The sequence below is a fragment of the Propithecus coquereli genome, unplaced genomic scaffold (assembly GCF_000956105.1).
Source record: "Propithecus coquereli isolate 6110/MARCELLA unplaced genomic scaffold, Pcoq_1.0 Scaffold165, whole genome shotgun sequence".
NCBI classification, from domain to species: domain Eukaryota; kingdom Metazoa; phylum Chordata; class Mammalia; order Primates; family Indriidae; genus Propithecus; species Propithecus coquereli.
The window spans coordinates 454,965-468,561 of NW_012141080.1; the positions used below are offsets into that span (position 1 = coordinate 454,965).

At 44.8% G+C, this 13,597-nt stretch overlaps 1 protein-coding gene across 1 annotated transcript in view; it reads left to right on the forward strand.

Moving 5' to 3' along the window:
- Positions 1–13,597, forward strand: part of HYDIN (HYDIN, axonemal central pair apparatus protein) — a 299,281-nt gene that overhangs the window by 230,020 nt on the left and 55,664 nt on the right. The window contains exons 49-54 of the mRNA XM_012641507.1: positions 207–405; positions 3,670–3,769; positions 5,209–5,308; positions 6,997–7,165; positions 7,687–7,925; positions 9,499–9,616. Of these exons, the coding sequence (XP_012496961.1) occupies positions 207–405; positions 3,670–3,769; positions 5,209–5,308; positions 6,997–7,165; positions 7,687–7,925; positions 9,499–9,616 (925 nt within the window). The remainder of the gene's footprint in view (positions 1–206; positions 406–3,669; positions 3,770–5,208; positions 5,309–6,996; positions 7,166–7,686; positions 7,926–9,498; positions 9,617–13,597) is intronic.

Genomic DNA, 13,597 nt, shown 5'->3' on the forward strand with positions numbered 1-13,597 from the left:
GCTTGAGCCCAGGAGTTTGAGGTTGCAGTGAGCTGTGATGACCTCACTGCACTCTAGCCCTCGATACAGGGCAAGACCCTGTCTCAAAAAAAAAAAAAAAATTATTTTTTAAACATCCATACACAAAAGAGAAATTGTGATTTTAAAAACTCATTTGCAACTACAAAATTTGAAAAGAAGTTTCAAATTTTCTTCTGTCTTCACAGAAAGGAATCCAAGATAGTTCTTCTCCGCAATGTCACACTCCTGCCCGTGGCCTGGCGGGTCTCCAACCTGGAGCACCTGGACGATGACTTCACTGTGTCCATGATGCAGGGCATCATCCCCTCCAAGGCTGAGTATGGCCTGTACGTTCACTTCCAGCCCACCAAACCTGTCAACATCAGGAAGGCCATCCGGTTGGAGGTGAGGCTTCCCACATCTGCAGACTCGGTTAACACATTGGGTTCACCCACAACACATTGGGTTCACCCACACTCACACAGCCAGGTCTCCCTGTCACATCCTCCTGTCTGATCCCCGTTTGACATCCCCATCCCATAACATCTTGCTGTACACACAGCTACAAGCTCCATACAGGCAGTATTGCTCGAGGCTGATTTCCCAGTGCCATGAACAGAGCACCCAATCGATGTGGAATAGACAAATGAAATAAATGGCGTTACTATACCTAGGGAAGCATTAGACACCTATCAGATTCCTATCTCGATAAATGTCATCCTTCACCTTGTTAACCCCAACAGACACCTGGGAATCACCCTGGACTTCCCTCTTTTCCTGATGACCTCCCTTCCAACCCAGTCCCCAACCAAGCTTTGCTAATTCTTTCTCTTGGTGTATCTCCTTCACACCTACTTCTCTGTCTGCACAGCCGCCACCACCCTTGTCCAGGCCACCTGCAGCATCTCTCACCTGGACTTCTGTAGAGGCTTCCTAACTGCTTTCCCTCCCGGCTTTCCCCAGAGTGCCCGAGGGATCTGCACAGTGTCAGTCAGATCAGGGCACTCCCCTTCCTAAATTAGCTTTGCTGGCCTCCCAGCGCAGCAGGCGCAAAGCCCAGGGTCCTCACCCACCACCCCCGCCCCCGCCCTCGCTCATTGGCTCTCTTCTGCCTCCGGCCTTGACTTTGCTGCAACCCAGCTGGGAATCTGCTCCTAGGCTCTGCGGGGAGTTGGCTCCTGCTTTAGGGTCCCCTAAATATCACCTTGCACTGGGCTTCCCTGGCCACCCCATTGAGAGCGTCCCTCTTACATGCACTCATACGGCCCATCTTCCATCCTTCAGGGCACCACCTCTTCCTGATGTTATCCTGTTTCTTTCTTTACTTTCTTGAATGAGCTCCATCAAGGCAGGATCTTACTCATTCACCATCCGTGTTCGTTTCCTGAAGCATCTGTAACACATCACCACAGCTGGGCAATTGCTTGAACAACAGACATTGCTCTCTCACCGATCTGGAGGAAGAACCTTCCTTGCCTCTTGCAGCTTCTGGTGTCTGCTGCTAGTGTCCCGTGGCTTGTGGACGCGTCACTCCAATCCGCCTCCATCGTCACAATGCCTTCTCTTGCCTGTGCCTCTTCCTCTTCTGTCTCTCATAAGGACACTTGTCACTGGATTTAAAGCCCACTCAGATAATCTAGCATGATCTCATCTCAAGATCTTTGACTTAATGACATCGTCTGCAAATACCCTTTTCCCAAATCAGGTCACATTCACAGGTTCCAGGAGATAAGAAAGGGACATACTTTTCGGGGCACCACCAGTCAACCCACTATACCGTCACCTCCCCAGGGTCTGGCACAGGCCTGGGCATGGGGGGCGCTCAGTGGAATCTGATGAATGGACAGACACATGTCACAGACTTTTAATACTTGAGTCTATTCTGCAACAGTCAAGGGGTCATCCAGGCTTCTCTTTGAATACCTCCAGGGGCAGAAAACTTACTACCACTCCAAGCAGCCTTAGCTCCCTTCAAACAGGTCTGTTAATTCTTCCTTTGGTTGAGCTCACATTTCTCCTCATAACTTACATGCATTAATCCTGTTTCTACTTTTTGGGGCCACTCAGTAGATCCAATCTTTCTTATCCCCTACCTATGGCAACCCTTCAGATAACTGAAAATAGATATTTATGGATTCATTTAATCCATAAATATGTATGAAGCCCACTAGTCTCTGCACAGGCACAGGTCTCTGCACGAGGGACTGAGGCCCATGGCTGGTGTAGGCGCTTGGAGTCCCCTTGCTGTGCCAGCTTCATCCTGCAGTTGCTGGATCACGGGGAGTCCAGGGCTCAGTAGGCTGGCGGCAAGGGGACACGTGGAGAGATCATGGTGACAGCTGTTTGCCAAGTGGTACAGAAATATTTCTGTATTGTAACTGTTGCGACCATCTCTGTGTGTCCCAGCCAAACAGCAGCCTGACTAGGGCTCTGCACAAAGTAGAGTGGGTCTTCCTCAAGCCCCCCACATCATATTCCTTCGACATCCGCAAGAGGAAATGCCTTTTTTTCCAGTCCCTTTGGAAAGCATTACACTGAACTGGTTTTATTTTATTCGTATACCTCTTAAATTGTCCCTCCTATTTTCCTCAATTACAAAATTTGATCTCCCCCTCCCCACAGTGGGGAAGCAAGGGAAATAGAATGCTCTAGGTACTTGGCATCCATCAGCAGAAAGGTACTGCATAAATCCACTCAGAGAGAGAAGGTAAAACTCAAGTCGGTCTAGTGTGCTCTTTGAGACACTGTCAAAGTCAGATGAAAGACAAAACGGAAATCCCGAATTAAAATTTGAGTTTGGTGACAGCCACAGATTTCCCCTTCGCACCCAAAGCACAAGTAATGGGGAGTTGGTGACGCAGGTTTTCAACGGGGGGCCTCAGCAGATGGGCAAGTGGGCTCCATGCAGACCCAGGAGAGCTGAGCCCCTGCCTGCCAGCGCTTTCTCTTGACAAACGGACCCTCCGTCGCCTCCTGGTTGGTCCCAAGAGCCAGCAGTTGGGGTGGGCTGACAGCTGCGCCAGTTCAGAAGTGCTCAGGACAGCAAGGGAGGGACCACCCATGGGCATGACCACAGGGGTCCGTGCTCAACTGGAGCCAGGGATCTTAACAGTAATCATTGATGTTGGCACAAATAAAACGTTCGACTTTTCCAAACAGTAAACGCTTATTTTATATGAAAAATCTAGCACTTTTTCCACAGGTTGAGTCACAAAGAACAGAACAATTCAGATTTGTAAAATGAGTAGAGCAAGGATGACTTCGAGTATAAACTTTCGATTTCAACTGTCAGAACAATGCTCTTCAGATTTATTTGATTTAAAAGTTCAAAAATAAAAACCACTTTTTTGCAATGCCTACTCACAGCCCGAACTTCAGTAGTGTAGCAACAATCACACAAATAATTTACACCTAGTAGAAGCACACAATGAAAAACACAGTCTCTCACCCCCATTTCGGTATCGTCTACACCAGCATCCCCCCAAGAGTGTTATAAGAAGCACTAATCCTACCAAACACTTGGTGAAAATAAAAGACCTATGGCTCAGTACATTTCAAAAACAGCCCCTACCATGTCCCCTTCATTAGACCAACTGCGTGTTACATATCTCAGGCTCCAAGCACCTCACGGATCTTGCTTTTATTGAAGAATTTCTCTTACCCTGACAGGTCTCAGATGCAGAAAATCTTGTTGGTATTGTTCAGATTGAAAATATCCCGGTCTTTGCAGAGTCCTACGACATTGCCTTGGACATCACCTTCCCCAAAGGTCTGTTGAGCCCTTCAAGGAAGAGGGTGTTTAGAAGTTGTGTCTTTTCGTGTAGTGTGTTTCTGTGTAGAGAAAGGCTAGTGTGTTGTTGGTATTGTGGTGGTTGGAAGGGGGAGGAGAGAATTTCAGGACAACAGTAATGTGAGCCCCAGAGCAATGCCAGCAACATTACTACACACCATACTTTCTCCAACTGAAGATAGCAAGGGGGTGGCCATAAATATAAAATTTGCAGAGCTTTCCTGAGCAGTCACCTGATAGTAAACCCCCCCACTTCCTGTCTATATTAGTTTTCTGTCACTGCCATAACAAATTGCCACAAACTTTCTAGCTTAAAACAACACAAATTTATTCTCTGACAGTTCTGTAGGTCTCACTGGGCTAAAATCAAGGTGTCAGCAGGGCCGTATTCCTTTCTGGAAGCTCTAGGGGAGAATCCATTACCCTTCCCAGCCTCTAGAGGCTGCCCAAGCCTTCCTGGGTCACAGTCCCCTTCCTCTGTCTCCAGAGCCAGCAAGGCCGGGCCAAATCCTCCTCATGCCACCGTCTCTGGTTCTCCACCTTCTGCCTTCCTTTTCCACTCCTAAGGACGCTTGTGATTATATTGGGCCCAGCCGGATAATCCAAATTAATCCCTGTATTTTAAGGTCAGTTGGGTAATTCCATCTGCTACTTTAATTCCCCTCTGCCATGCAAGGCAGCATGTTCACATATTCCGGGGAATAAGATGGCCGGAGTGGGGGTACAGCTATTGTTCTGTCCACCGTGCTTGCCCTAACACCCGAGGAGTCGGAGCTCTCCACCGCCCCTCCTTCCCCCGATGGTCCCCTTCTCAGCGAGATTCATAGGGTGTGAGAGCTACATCTTTGCTCAGATATCATTAGTCATATGTACAAAGATCCTTTGTGGCAGCATTGTTTATAATAATGAAAAGTTGGAAATAACCTAAATGTCTACCAATAAGGGAATAATAGTATTATGGGACCAATCTTATATTATAGAACTGCCACATCATAGAATATTATGCAGCCACTAGTATCACATTCATAAGGAATTTTTAATTATTTGGGGAGATGTTTGTGATCTAATGCTAAGTAAAACAATACAAATGTATGTGTAATAGCCCAACTGTCTAAATTATACACTTTAAACAAATTTTTTTTAAGTACTCGAGTGTTTAGCTGATGGTAGACATGAAAGTTCAAGGATCCTAGGATGCAATCTGGAGGGGACAGCCTCATTGAACTGGGCCCCAGAGCAGTGTCTGTCATTTGTCTGCCAAAACTCAATGACATGAGGCTTTTCTAGCCGCAGTGTTTCCAGAAAGCAAATCCTCTGAGCTTGTCACCTTGGGTTTTCCACGTGAGCTTCAGCAGGACCCTCCCTGCTTCTCCATCCCCTGCCCACTCCCCACTCCCCACCCGGCCCGGCCTCTGCAGGAGCTGAAGGAGGCCTGGACTTTGGGATCGTGAAGGTCATGGAGGAGGTGAAACAGCCCCTGCAGCTGAAGAACCGCGGCAAATACGAGATCCTGTTCAGGTAACCCAAATCCCACCCACTCAGGTGGAGAACCGGGAAGTGTCTGGGAGACTTTTTAAAGGAAATCAATCAAGGGAATCATAAGAACCATCCCTGCTTTTGGCCTCCCTTGGCTTCAGATGAATGGAATTCCAGCTGCTAAGAGCTCCCAACTCTGCAGCTTACCAGAGACCTTTCAGGGCCCTCTGGATGCACCTGGAGCCACAGGGGCCTGGGGTGGAGGAAGAGACCGGGGGATGTGGGGAGACCCTGGGGCAAGAGCAGGCCCAGGGCATGGGAGGAGAGTCTGGAGATGGGGGACCTGGCCTCAAGCTGTCTGTCCTGCCGGCTGCCAGCTCTTACCTGCTTTACAAGGTGCTCTTCTACACAAGATTTCATGTGAAGAAAGGATTTTCCTTTTTTTTTTTCATTTTTTTTAATTTTAAGAACCACTATATTATAGAATCCAAGTAGTGTCTTGGCAGAATACAGCTCCAGCTGGTGCTCATCCCCTGAGATTAAAAATGAAGCATGGAATCAGGGAGGCCCCTCAGGCAAGGCCACCTGGCCCCCCAGTGGCCCCACCAGCCCTCAAGCCTAGTCCATGTCTATGAAAGGTCATCCTCCTGCAGAAGAATTCACAGTCAACAACAGGACTTCCCCCCTGCAGACTTGGAAGAAATTCAGTGTATTCATGATACTATGATAAGGCACACCTGTAATGCCAGGGACTCAGGAGGCTGAGGCGGGAAGATTGCTTGAGGCCAGGAGTTCAAGTTGAGCCTGAACAACATAGCAAGACCTCATCTCTTAAACAAAAAAAAAAAGAAAGGAAAGAATGCTAAAATTAAAGAGGTCCCACCTCAGTACTGCCATTGAAACTATAAATTGAAATAAATGAATATAAATGAAGGCCAAAAAAAACAGAAAAAAGACCACTGTCACTTTGGAATTAGCACTAAGTGGAATCTTGCCCGTTTGTGAATTTTGTTTTAGATCATGACAGAGGTATAAACTCTGCTCTTTTAAGTTGCATGGAATGGAGTCGCCTCAGGTTGAAACAGGTGATCAGGGGTTCATCGAAAGAATGCACAGGGGAGTGAGGAAGCACAGGCATGCAAGCAGTTGAGCCCCCAGGTCTTCTGGAGCATGGGGGTGACATTCAGACCCCCACAGAAATTCCAGGTGTCCCACCTGTGCTTAAGTTCCTTGTGCCTAGTCTGGTCCCTCTGCCAGTCTTGTGAGTCAGCTTCTCTCTGTGGTTCTTGCTTCATCCCTGTCGGGCCACGACTCCCCTTCCTAGTGCGTCTGTAGCATGGAGCCTGCCCCACCCTCCACTTTCTCTCCTTAGAGCCCCTGGTTTCTGTGTCGCTTTTCCCTCTGTGTGTACTGCTTTCAGACTCAGGCAGAGAGAGAGTTTTTAGTTGGTCCTTTTTCAGTATCAGGTGTCCCTGTTGGACACAGATCTCCTTTGAGGGCCCCTCTTGACCGTGGGATAGAGGACGGCTATCTTCACGTCAAGCATCAATCCCTGGCCCAGTCACTCGTGCTCAGGAGGGGAAGTCACAGAGTAAAAAGCACAGGGGACACTTCCAGGCATGGTGGTTAACCAGGGCAGAAAACTTGGCAGGCACTCAACAGCCCTCCTCTCTGGTGTCTTGGGTTCCCTGGATAATGACTGAAACTGACTCTTTATTCTTGTCTTTCAGCTTTTCCGTGGACTCCGTAGGGATTTTGACAACCAATGTAAATTCCATGATCTCAGTACAACCCAAAAAGGGTTCGCTGACCACAGCAGAAAAACTTACAAATGTCCAAGTACACTTTCATGCGAAAAAGGAAGTGAAGATCGAGCACCAGCCCATTCTGCGCTGTCAGGCAAGAGAGCTCAAAGGGAGAGGGTGACCTCATGGCAGGATTGTGGGCCTCCTGTTGAAAAAGATACTTGATCTAATCCATGCTCCGGGCGGGTAAAAGGAGGGCTGGCCTGGGTGGCATAAGATAGGATACACCGGGGTTTGGTCCCAACTAGCAAGCATTGGTGGGTCAGGTGGGAGGTGTGCAAAGTCATCAGAAATAGAGACAGAGAGGAAATGTGTCCCAGAGTCTTTGGGGAGCATCAGAGACAAGGAAGCTGAGCTCAGTCATCAACACAAGAGATGAATAGGGAACTGAAAACAGGAGGAAAGGTTGGTCCATGGTGACCCTTGGCAGGTACATAGAAAGCTCTGTGTTAGTGTTTGCTGGTATTGTGGTTGATGCAGTAATTCAAAAACAGTGAAATCAAGAATTAGGCTTCATGTCAATGATGAAAATAGGGAATGAAGTAGGCAAGCACAGGAATTCAGTAGCTATACTGGTGGCTGGTGACATCTTCCTAATTCTATTTCCCTTTCTAGATTATTGAACCCAATGTGACAGAAGGAGGTGAGATCATTGCCAGCATCCCAATTAAGATTTCTGTGAATGCAGTGTACTCCAAGTACAACATCAGCCCCTCCTCCATCATCAACTTTGGGGCTTTGATCTGTGGCACTCGCAAAAGCATCTGCTTCACCATAGAAAATCAAGGCATTACTGACTTCAAGTATGCCCTTTTCAGGATGACAGGGGAGAGCACTATTCATCAAAAGAAAGGGTAAGATGAGTATGAACTTAACTCATTCTAGTCCCCCGTTAATTCATGCTTCATATTTTACAAGGAGCTTTCCTATGTCTTATTTAAATTCACCCAATCCTCTTTTGTGGGTGAGGTCACTAAGACTTTAGAAATGGCTGGTCCAAGATTATGCAGGAAATCACCAGTAGAGCTTGGTTCTGAACCCACATCTTCTGACTCCAGATTTTATACATTTTCTGTCAAATATATGATAAATTTTAGTTGAACAAACACAAAAGTCTCTGCTTAGGATTTTGTCTGTTGTCCTAGTGCTTTTGGTGTGCTGAAAGACTTACAAGATCGTTGTGCTGCCATTCTGTAGGATGTCAAGGGACTATTACAACAGCAAGAAATTGTCGCTGTGCTTCTTGATGGGGGATGGCAAAGGCTACCCTGGACACGTGGAGGAGATAAAGTGGGGCGATGCCTCAGTCTACCAGGGAATGTCATTGCCTTCTTCCCATGAAGACACTTTGACAGCAGCTACCTTAATAGTTGCTCTGACAGCAAAACTCTATATCCTTCAAAAGGTGGCTCTCAATGAATGCTCCAAAAACAGTAATTTACCTTTTGAGTGCTTTTGGCTCCCACCAGGCTGTCATATTCTTTTTGGGAAAATTAGGAATGGTTTTACCAATTCCCAAGACACTTCTGTCTTCATTTGGACTTTCTAATTAATTGTTTCAAGCCAGACATACAGCTTTACATTGTTTGTAGCCTTTTCTATTTTCGTGGCTATCCTTTTCTGTATTGGCAAAGTGTGAACATATTAAGAAATTTGGAGTTAAATTGTCTAAAGTCTCTTTCTTCCAAATTTAACTTCAACCTAATTTCTTACATTTATTTTATAATAATTTAATAATGTTTGTAATGATTGTAACTTAATTGTGTTTTGCTTTAAATTGTTGTTCGTTTTAATTGATTTTTATTTTGGCATGCACAACTTCATGTAAAACATGCAAAAGGGGGTGGAACTTCAGGTGCCCTGATCATTAAGCAAGTGAATGGTTGAATATTTTAAAAGTTTAAGATTCACCTAAAATACATTTGAATATTTTAGGTGAATTGATCTCTAACTAATTATTGGGTAAACTAGCTTCAAGGGAAGTGAACAGTTACCAAAACATATATTTGAACTCTTGCTTATACTGAGCCTTAAAGACATCATGACCCTAAATGTGAAGAAAGAGAACAGAGTTTAATCTATTTTCCATTTCATTTTTTAAAATGAGATCAGGTAGAAGATTTGATGTCCACAAATACTTTTCCATATACTGCTTTCCAGTGAACTCAAGGAGGCATTTAAAAATTATTTTCTTGTAGTACTTTTCAATGTCTTTATACGTCATAGTTATTATAGTAGGTATAATTACTATATAGTTTCTGTCCAATTATTAATGAGTTTGGTCAGTGATCAGCAAGCTAACTGTGTCCCTCTGATGCACAGAAGGGCCCCTCCCCCCATTCCTGGAAGGGACCTGGCAAGCAGAAAGACAGGTGGTATTTAATGTCACCACCCAACCTGAGGGTATGCTCTTGCTTCTTTGATCAGAGCCAGCCACATCAGACACGCGAGATCCCGGGAAAGCGAGACCTTCTACAAGGGCGGCCTTCCCAAAGCAGCCAAATTCTCTGACGTGATTCAGAAGGAAGTAAACATCACAAGCCAGGTGAGTGCCCTTTTCCTTGTCTCAGAAACCCAGGGAGCCCACCTCTCACCTGGCCCTCACCACCAAATACCTACCTACGACAACAGGATGTGAATCTACTGTGGTAGGAATGGTAAGAAATTATTGTGAAATATCGTGTTCATTGTAAGCCAAGGTGTTATGACTTTTTAATTTGGATATCCTCTTTTGCTTTAAAACTGTCATTGGCTCCCCATTGCCTTAAAATTGTTTCAACTCTTCATATATATTTTAATCAAAAAACCTTTTGTTTATAAGAAACAGCCTATACAAACAGTCCTAAATAAAAGGAGATTTAAAGACTTCTGCTTCTGGTAAGATCAAACAGACACACTTTTCTCTATTCTTCCCAACTAAGTACAACTAAAAACCCTGGACATTGTATATAAAACAAACTTCAGACTCTGAAAAGTAGAGAGAAGAATCCAGACCAGCAAGGGTCTTTGCAGCCCAAGGAATATCAAGGGGTCTGGTTTCTGAGCTTTCTTTTTGCTCATGTGTCCTTCAGACTGGGTACAATCCTGAAATATCAACAGACACAGACAAAAAGCCCCAACACAAGCCTATTCCCACTAGCCCAAGGACCAGGAAAGGGGCGGCCTAGAAAGACAGAAAACTTTTAGACAATAACTGTTCTGCTCCAGCCAAACACCAAAGAAAAAGCTCTAGCTCCACCCCACCCCCACTAGCAAAGGCCAACTGGGGAGTCTAGATTCCACCCTCTCCAGGCTATCATGAGGTACCCCAACCCCCTTGCCAGGGTGGTGTCAGAGATAGTCACGTAGGACACCAAGACTTTCATTCCCACTAGCCAATAACAAGAACCCCTCCCCTCAGTGCCACTGTGTTTATGGAGACACTACATGGAAAGCCTTGGCTTCCACCCTAACCCAGTGGTAATGAGATGTCCCTCCCCTTCCCCTGCTGGACCTCTCCATCCCACATGGCATCAGTGGAACAGTAGCAAGGCACTCTTACCCCTCCCCACCAGGGAGGCATTCTTTGAGGACTAGTGGGGAACTGGAACACCCACTCCTGCCAAGCAGTCATGAGTCCAGGTGAGGAGTCTGGGCTGCTACCTTAGTGCCCTCCTTCCCTGCCAGAAAAGTGTCAGAAAGCCAGCTCAAACAGAAGGCTTAAATAAGACCCAGAGTCTCATAACATAATACCCAAAATGTCCAGGTTTCAACTGAAAATCACTCCTCATACCAAGAACCAGGAAGATATCAAACAGAAGGAAAATATACAAATACTAGATGCCAACATTGAGCTGACAGAAGTGTTAGAATTATCTGAAAAAGAAACCAACATAAAAATACTTCAATGAGCAATCATAAGCACGCTTGGAAAAAAATTTTAAAATAGTCTCAGCAAAGAAAGAGAAGATAGAAGAACCAAATGGAAATTGGAAAATAAATAACCAAAATTTACAATTCAGTGGCTGGGTTCAACAACAGAATGGAGGGGACAGAGGAAAGAATCAGTGACTTTGAAGACAGATGACTGGAATTCCTGCGTTTGTTTCCTATCGCTCCCTTAACAAATTACCACAAATTTAGTGCCTCAAAAAAAATACAAATTTTTTATCTTGCAATTTTGTAGGGTCAGAAGTGCTAAAAGCAAGGTGTTGGAGTTCCAGAAAGAGTTAAGAAAGAGGGTGGGGCTGAAAAAGGTACTTGAAGAAATAATGACTAAAAACTTTCCAAATTTGGCAAAAGGTATAAACCTACAGACTCAAGAATCTGAGCAAACCCCAAACAGGACAAACCTAAAGAAATCTATATGTTATAATTAAATTTCTGAAAATTAAAGACAAAGAAAAAAATCTTGAATGCATTGAGAGAGATTTCTTACAAAAACCATGGCGACCCAGAAGGAAGTAGCATAATATTTTTGCAAGTGCAGAAAACCAGTAACTGTGAACCCAGAACTTATATCCAACAAAAATATCTCTCTGGAAGAAAGGGAAAATCAACGTTCTCAAACATAGGAAAACTAAAAGAATTTGTCACCAGCAGACTTACCCTAAAAGAATGGCTAAAGGAAGTTCTCTAAACAGAAAGTAAATAATAAAAGAAGGAATCATAGAACATCAAGAACAAAGAAAAAACACAATAAGCAATAAAATATGTAAATTCAATAGACTTTTCATTTCTTCTTAGGTTTTCTAAATTATGTTTGTCTATTGAAGCAAAATTATAATGCTGTCTGATATGGTTTTAAATGGATGTAGAGGAAATATTTTAGACAATTAGAAAAAGCAGAGGGTTAATGAGCAATTGTTAAACAAGATGGTAAAGACTATAATTGAGGTATGTGTAAAGAAATAGGCTCTAGCTACTGTTCCTAGTAGCTGTGAAGAGTTCACATTGAAGGCTTCACAGAGAAGGAGATGCTTGATTTGTGTGCTGCAAATAACAGAAAATCCAACATTAGTGGTTTAAACAAATAGGGTATATTTAAATACGGTAGGCAATTGCTGGTGTTGGTTTAATAGTTTATTGATGTTTGTGATTCTCTTGGCCTTTCCTTCATGGTTCCAAGATGGCTGCTGAAGCTCCAGCCACCACATCTGCATTGAAGACAAAAGTAAGAGAAATAGGTACTCTGCAGTCTATGAACACCAATAATTATTGATTGAATCAAATCAGGTTTTCTTTTTTTTTGAGACAGAGTCTTACTCAGTAGCCCAAGGTAGAATGCAGTGGTGTCATTATAGCTCACTGCAACCTCAAACTCCTGAGCTCAGGGAATCCTCTTGCCTCAGCCTCCCCAGTCACTGGGACTACAGCTGCAAGCCACTGCACCTGGCTAATTTTTCTATTTTTAGTAGAGACGGGGTCTCGCTCTTGCTCAGGCTGGTCTTGAACTCCTGACCTCAAGGAATCCTCCAGCTTCAGCCTCCCAGAATGCTAGGATCACAAGCATGAGCCATTGTGCCCAGCCTTGAATCGGGTTTTCTACGCATTGGTTTTTTTTGTTTGTTTGTTTGTTTGTTTTTTTGCCTTCATAGCTACACATTGATTTTTAAGTCTTTTCAAGTGGTTTCCTCTTTTCAACAGAAGCCTTCCATTTAATATGCATAATTTCCTACATGTTGCTATAACTCCCATCTCTTCTATAAATATTTATAATTTTTTTTTTTTTGCCTTCTTCACCTACTTCTCAGCCTTCAGTGGCAGCGCCTCTCTCCAATACCCTGCCTTGTGGTTGCAATGACCTTGTCCCCTCCTCCACCTTGACAACTCACTCTCATGCTCACACCCTGGATCTTGCATCGCAGGAAACCTAGGAGCTTCTGAACTCTTGATTTCTTGGTCCCTTTCTCTGACCACCCCTTCCCTTTCTCCCAGTTTGCTAGCTCAAGTCCATTTCAGCTGCTCTTTGCCCTCACTGTGACCTTGCTCCTTTGCGACAGCAGCCTATCGTTTTCTTACCATCCACCAACTTTCTCCTTCTGTCTGTCTGGATGATCTATCTGGGAGTCTCTAGTGCCCAGGACAGCTCCTGGCATATGGAAGGTATTCAGTAAATAGCGACTGAGTTAGATAAATAGTGGTGTCCATGTATGGCTGTGCAGTCACACTACACACTAGGGGCTCCAGCCACACAGACGCCTGTGTGAAGACTGCCCCCTAGAGGTGTGCAGTGCCCAACCTACCCAGCCACTTACAGCAGCCGTGGTAGGAACCCGGGCAAGTTCCCAATATCCTGAAGGATCCAGAGTCCGCGTCTGAGCACCGTCAGAATAAACGGCTCCCTGATACTGTAGAACATGCCTAAAGGCATTTGGTGGGGGGCAGGGGACGGGCCAGTGGGGAGAGGGCGTCTCTGAGGGGAAGAGGAACAGAATTGAATTGGAAGTCTATCAAGAACAAAGTCCCTTTTTTCCCCATTCAATACGATATTGGCAGTGGGTTTGTCATAGATGGACTTGATAATTTTAAGGAATGAGCCGTCTAT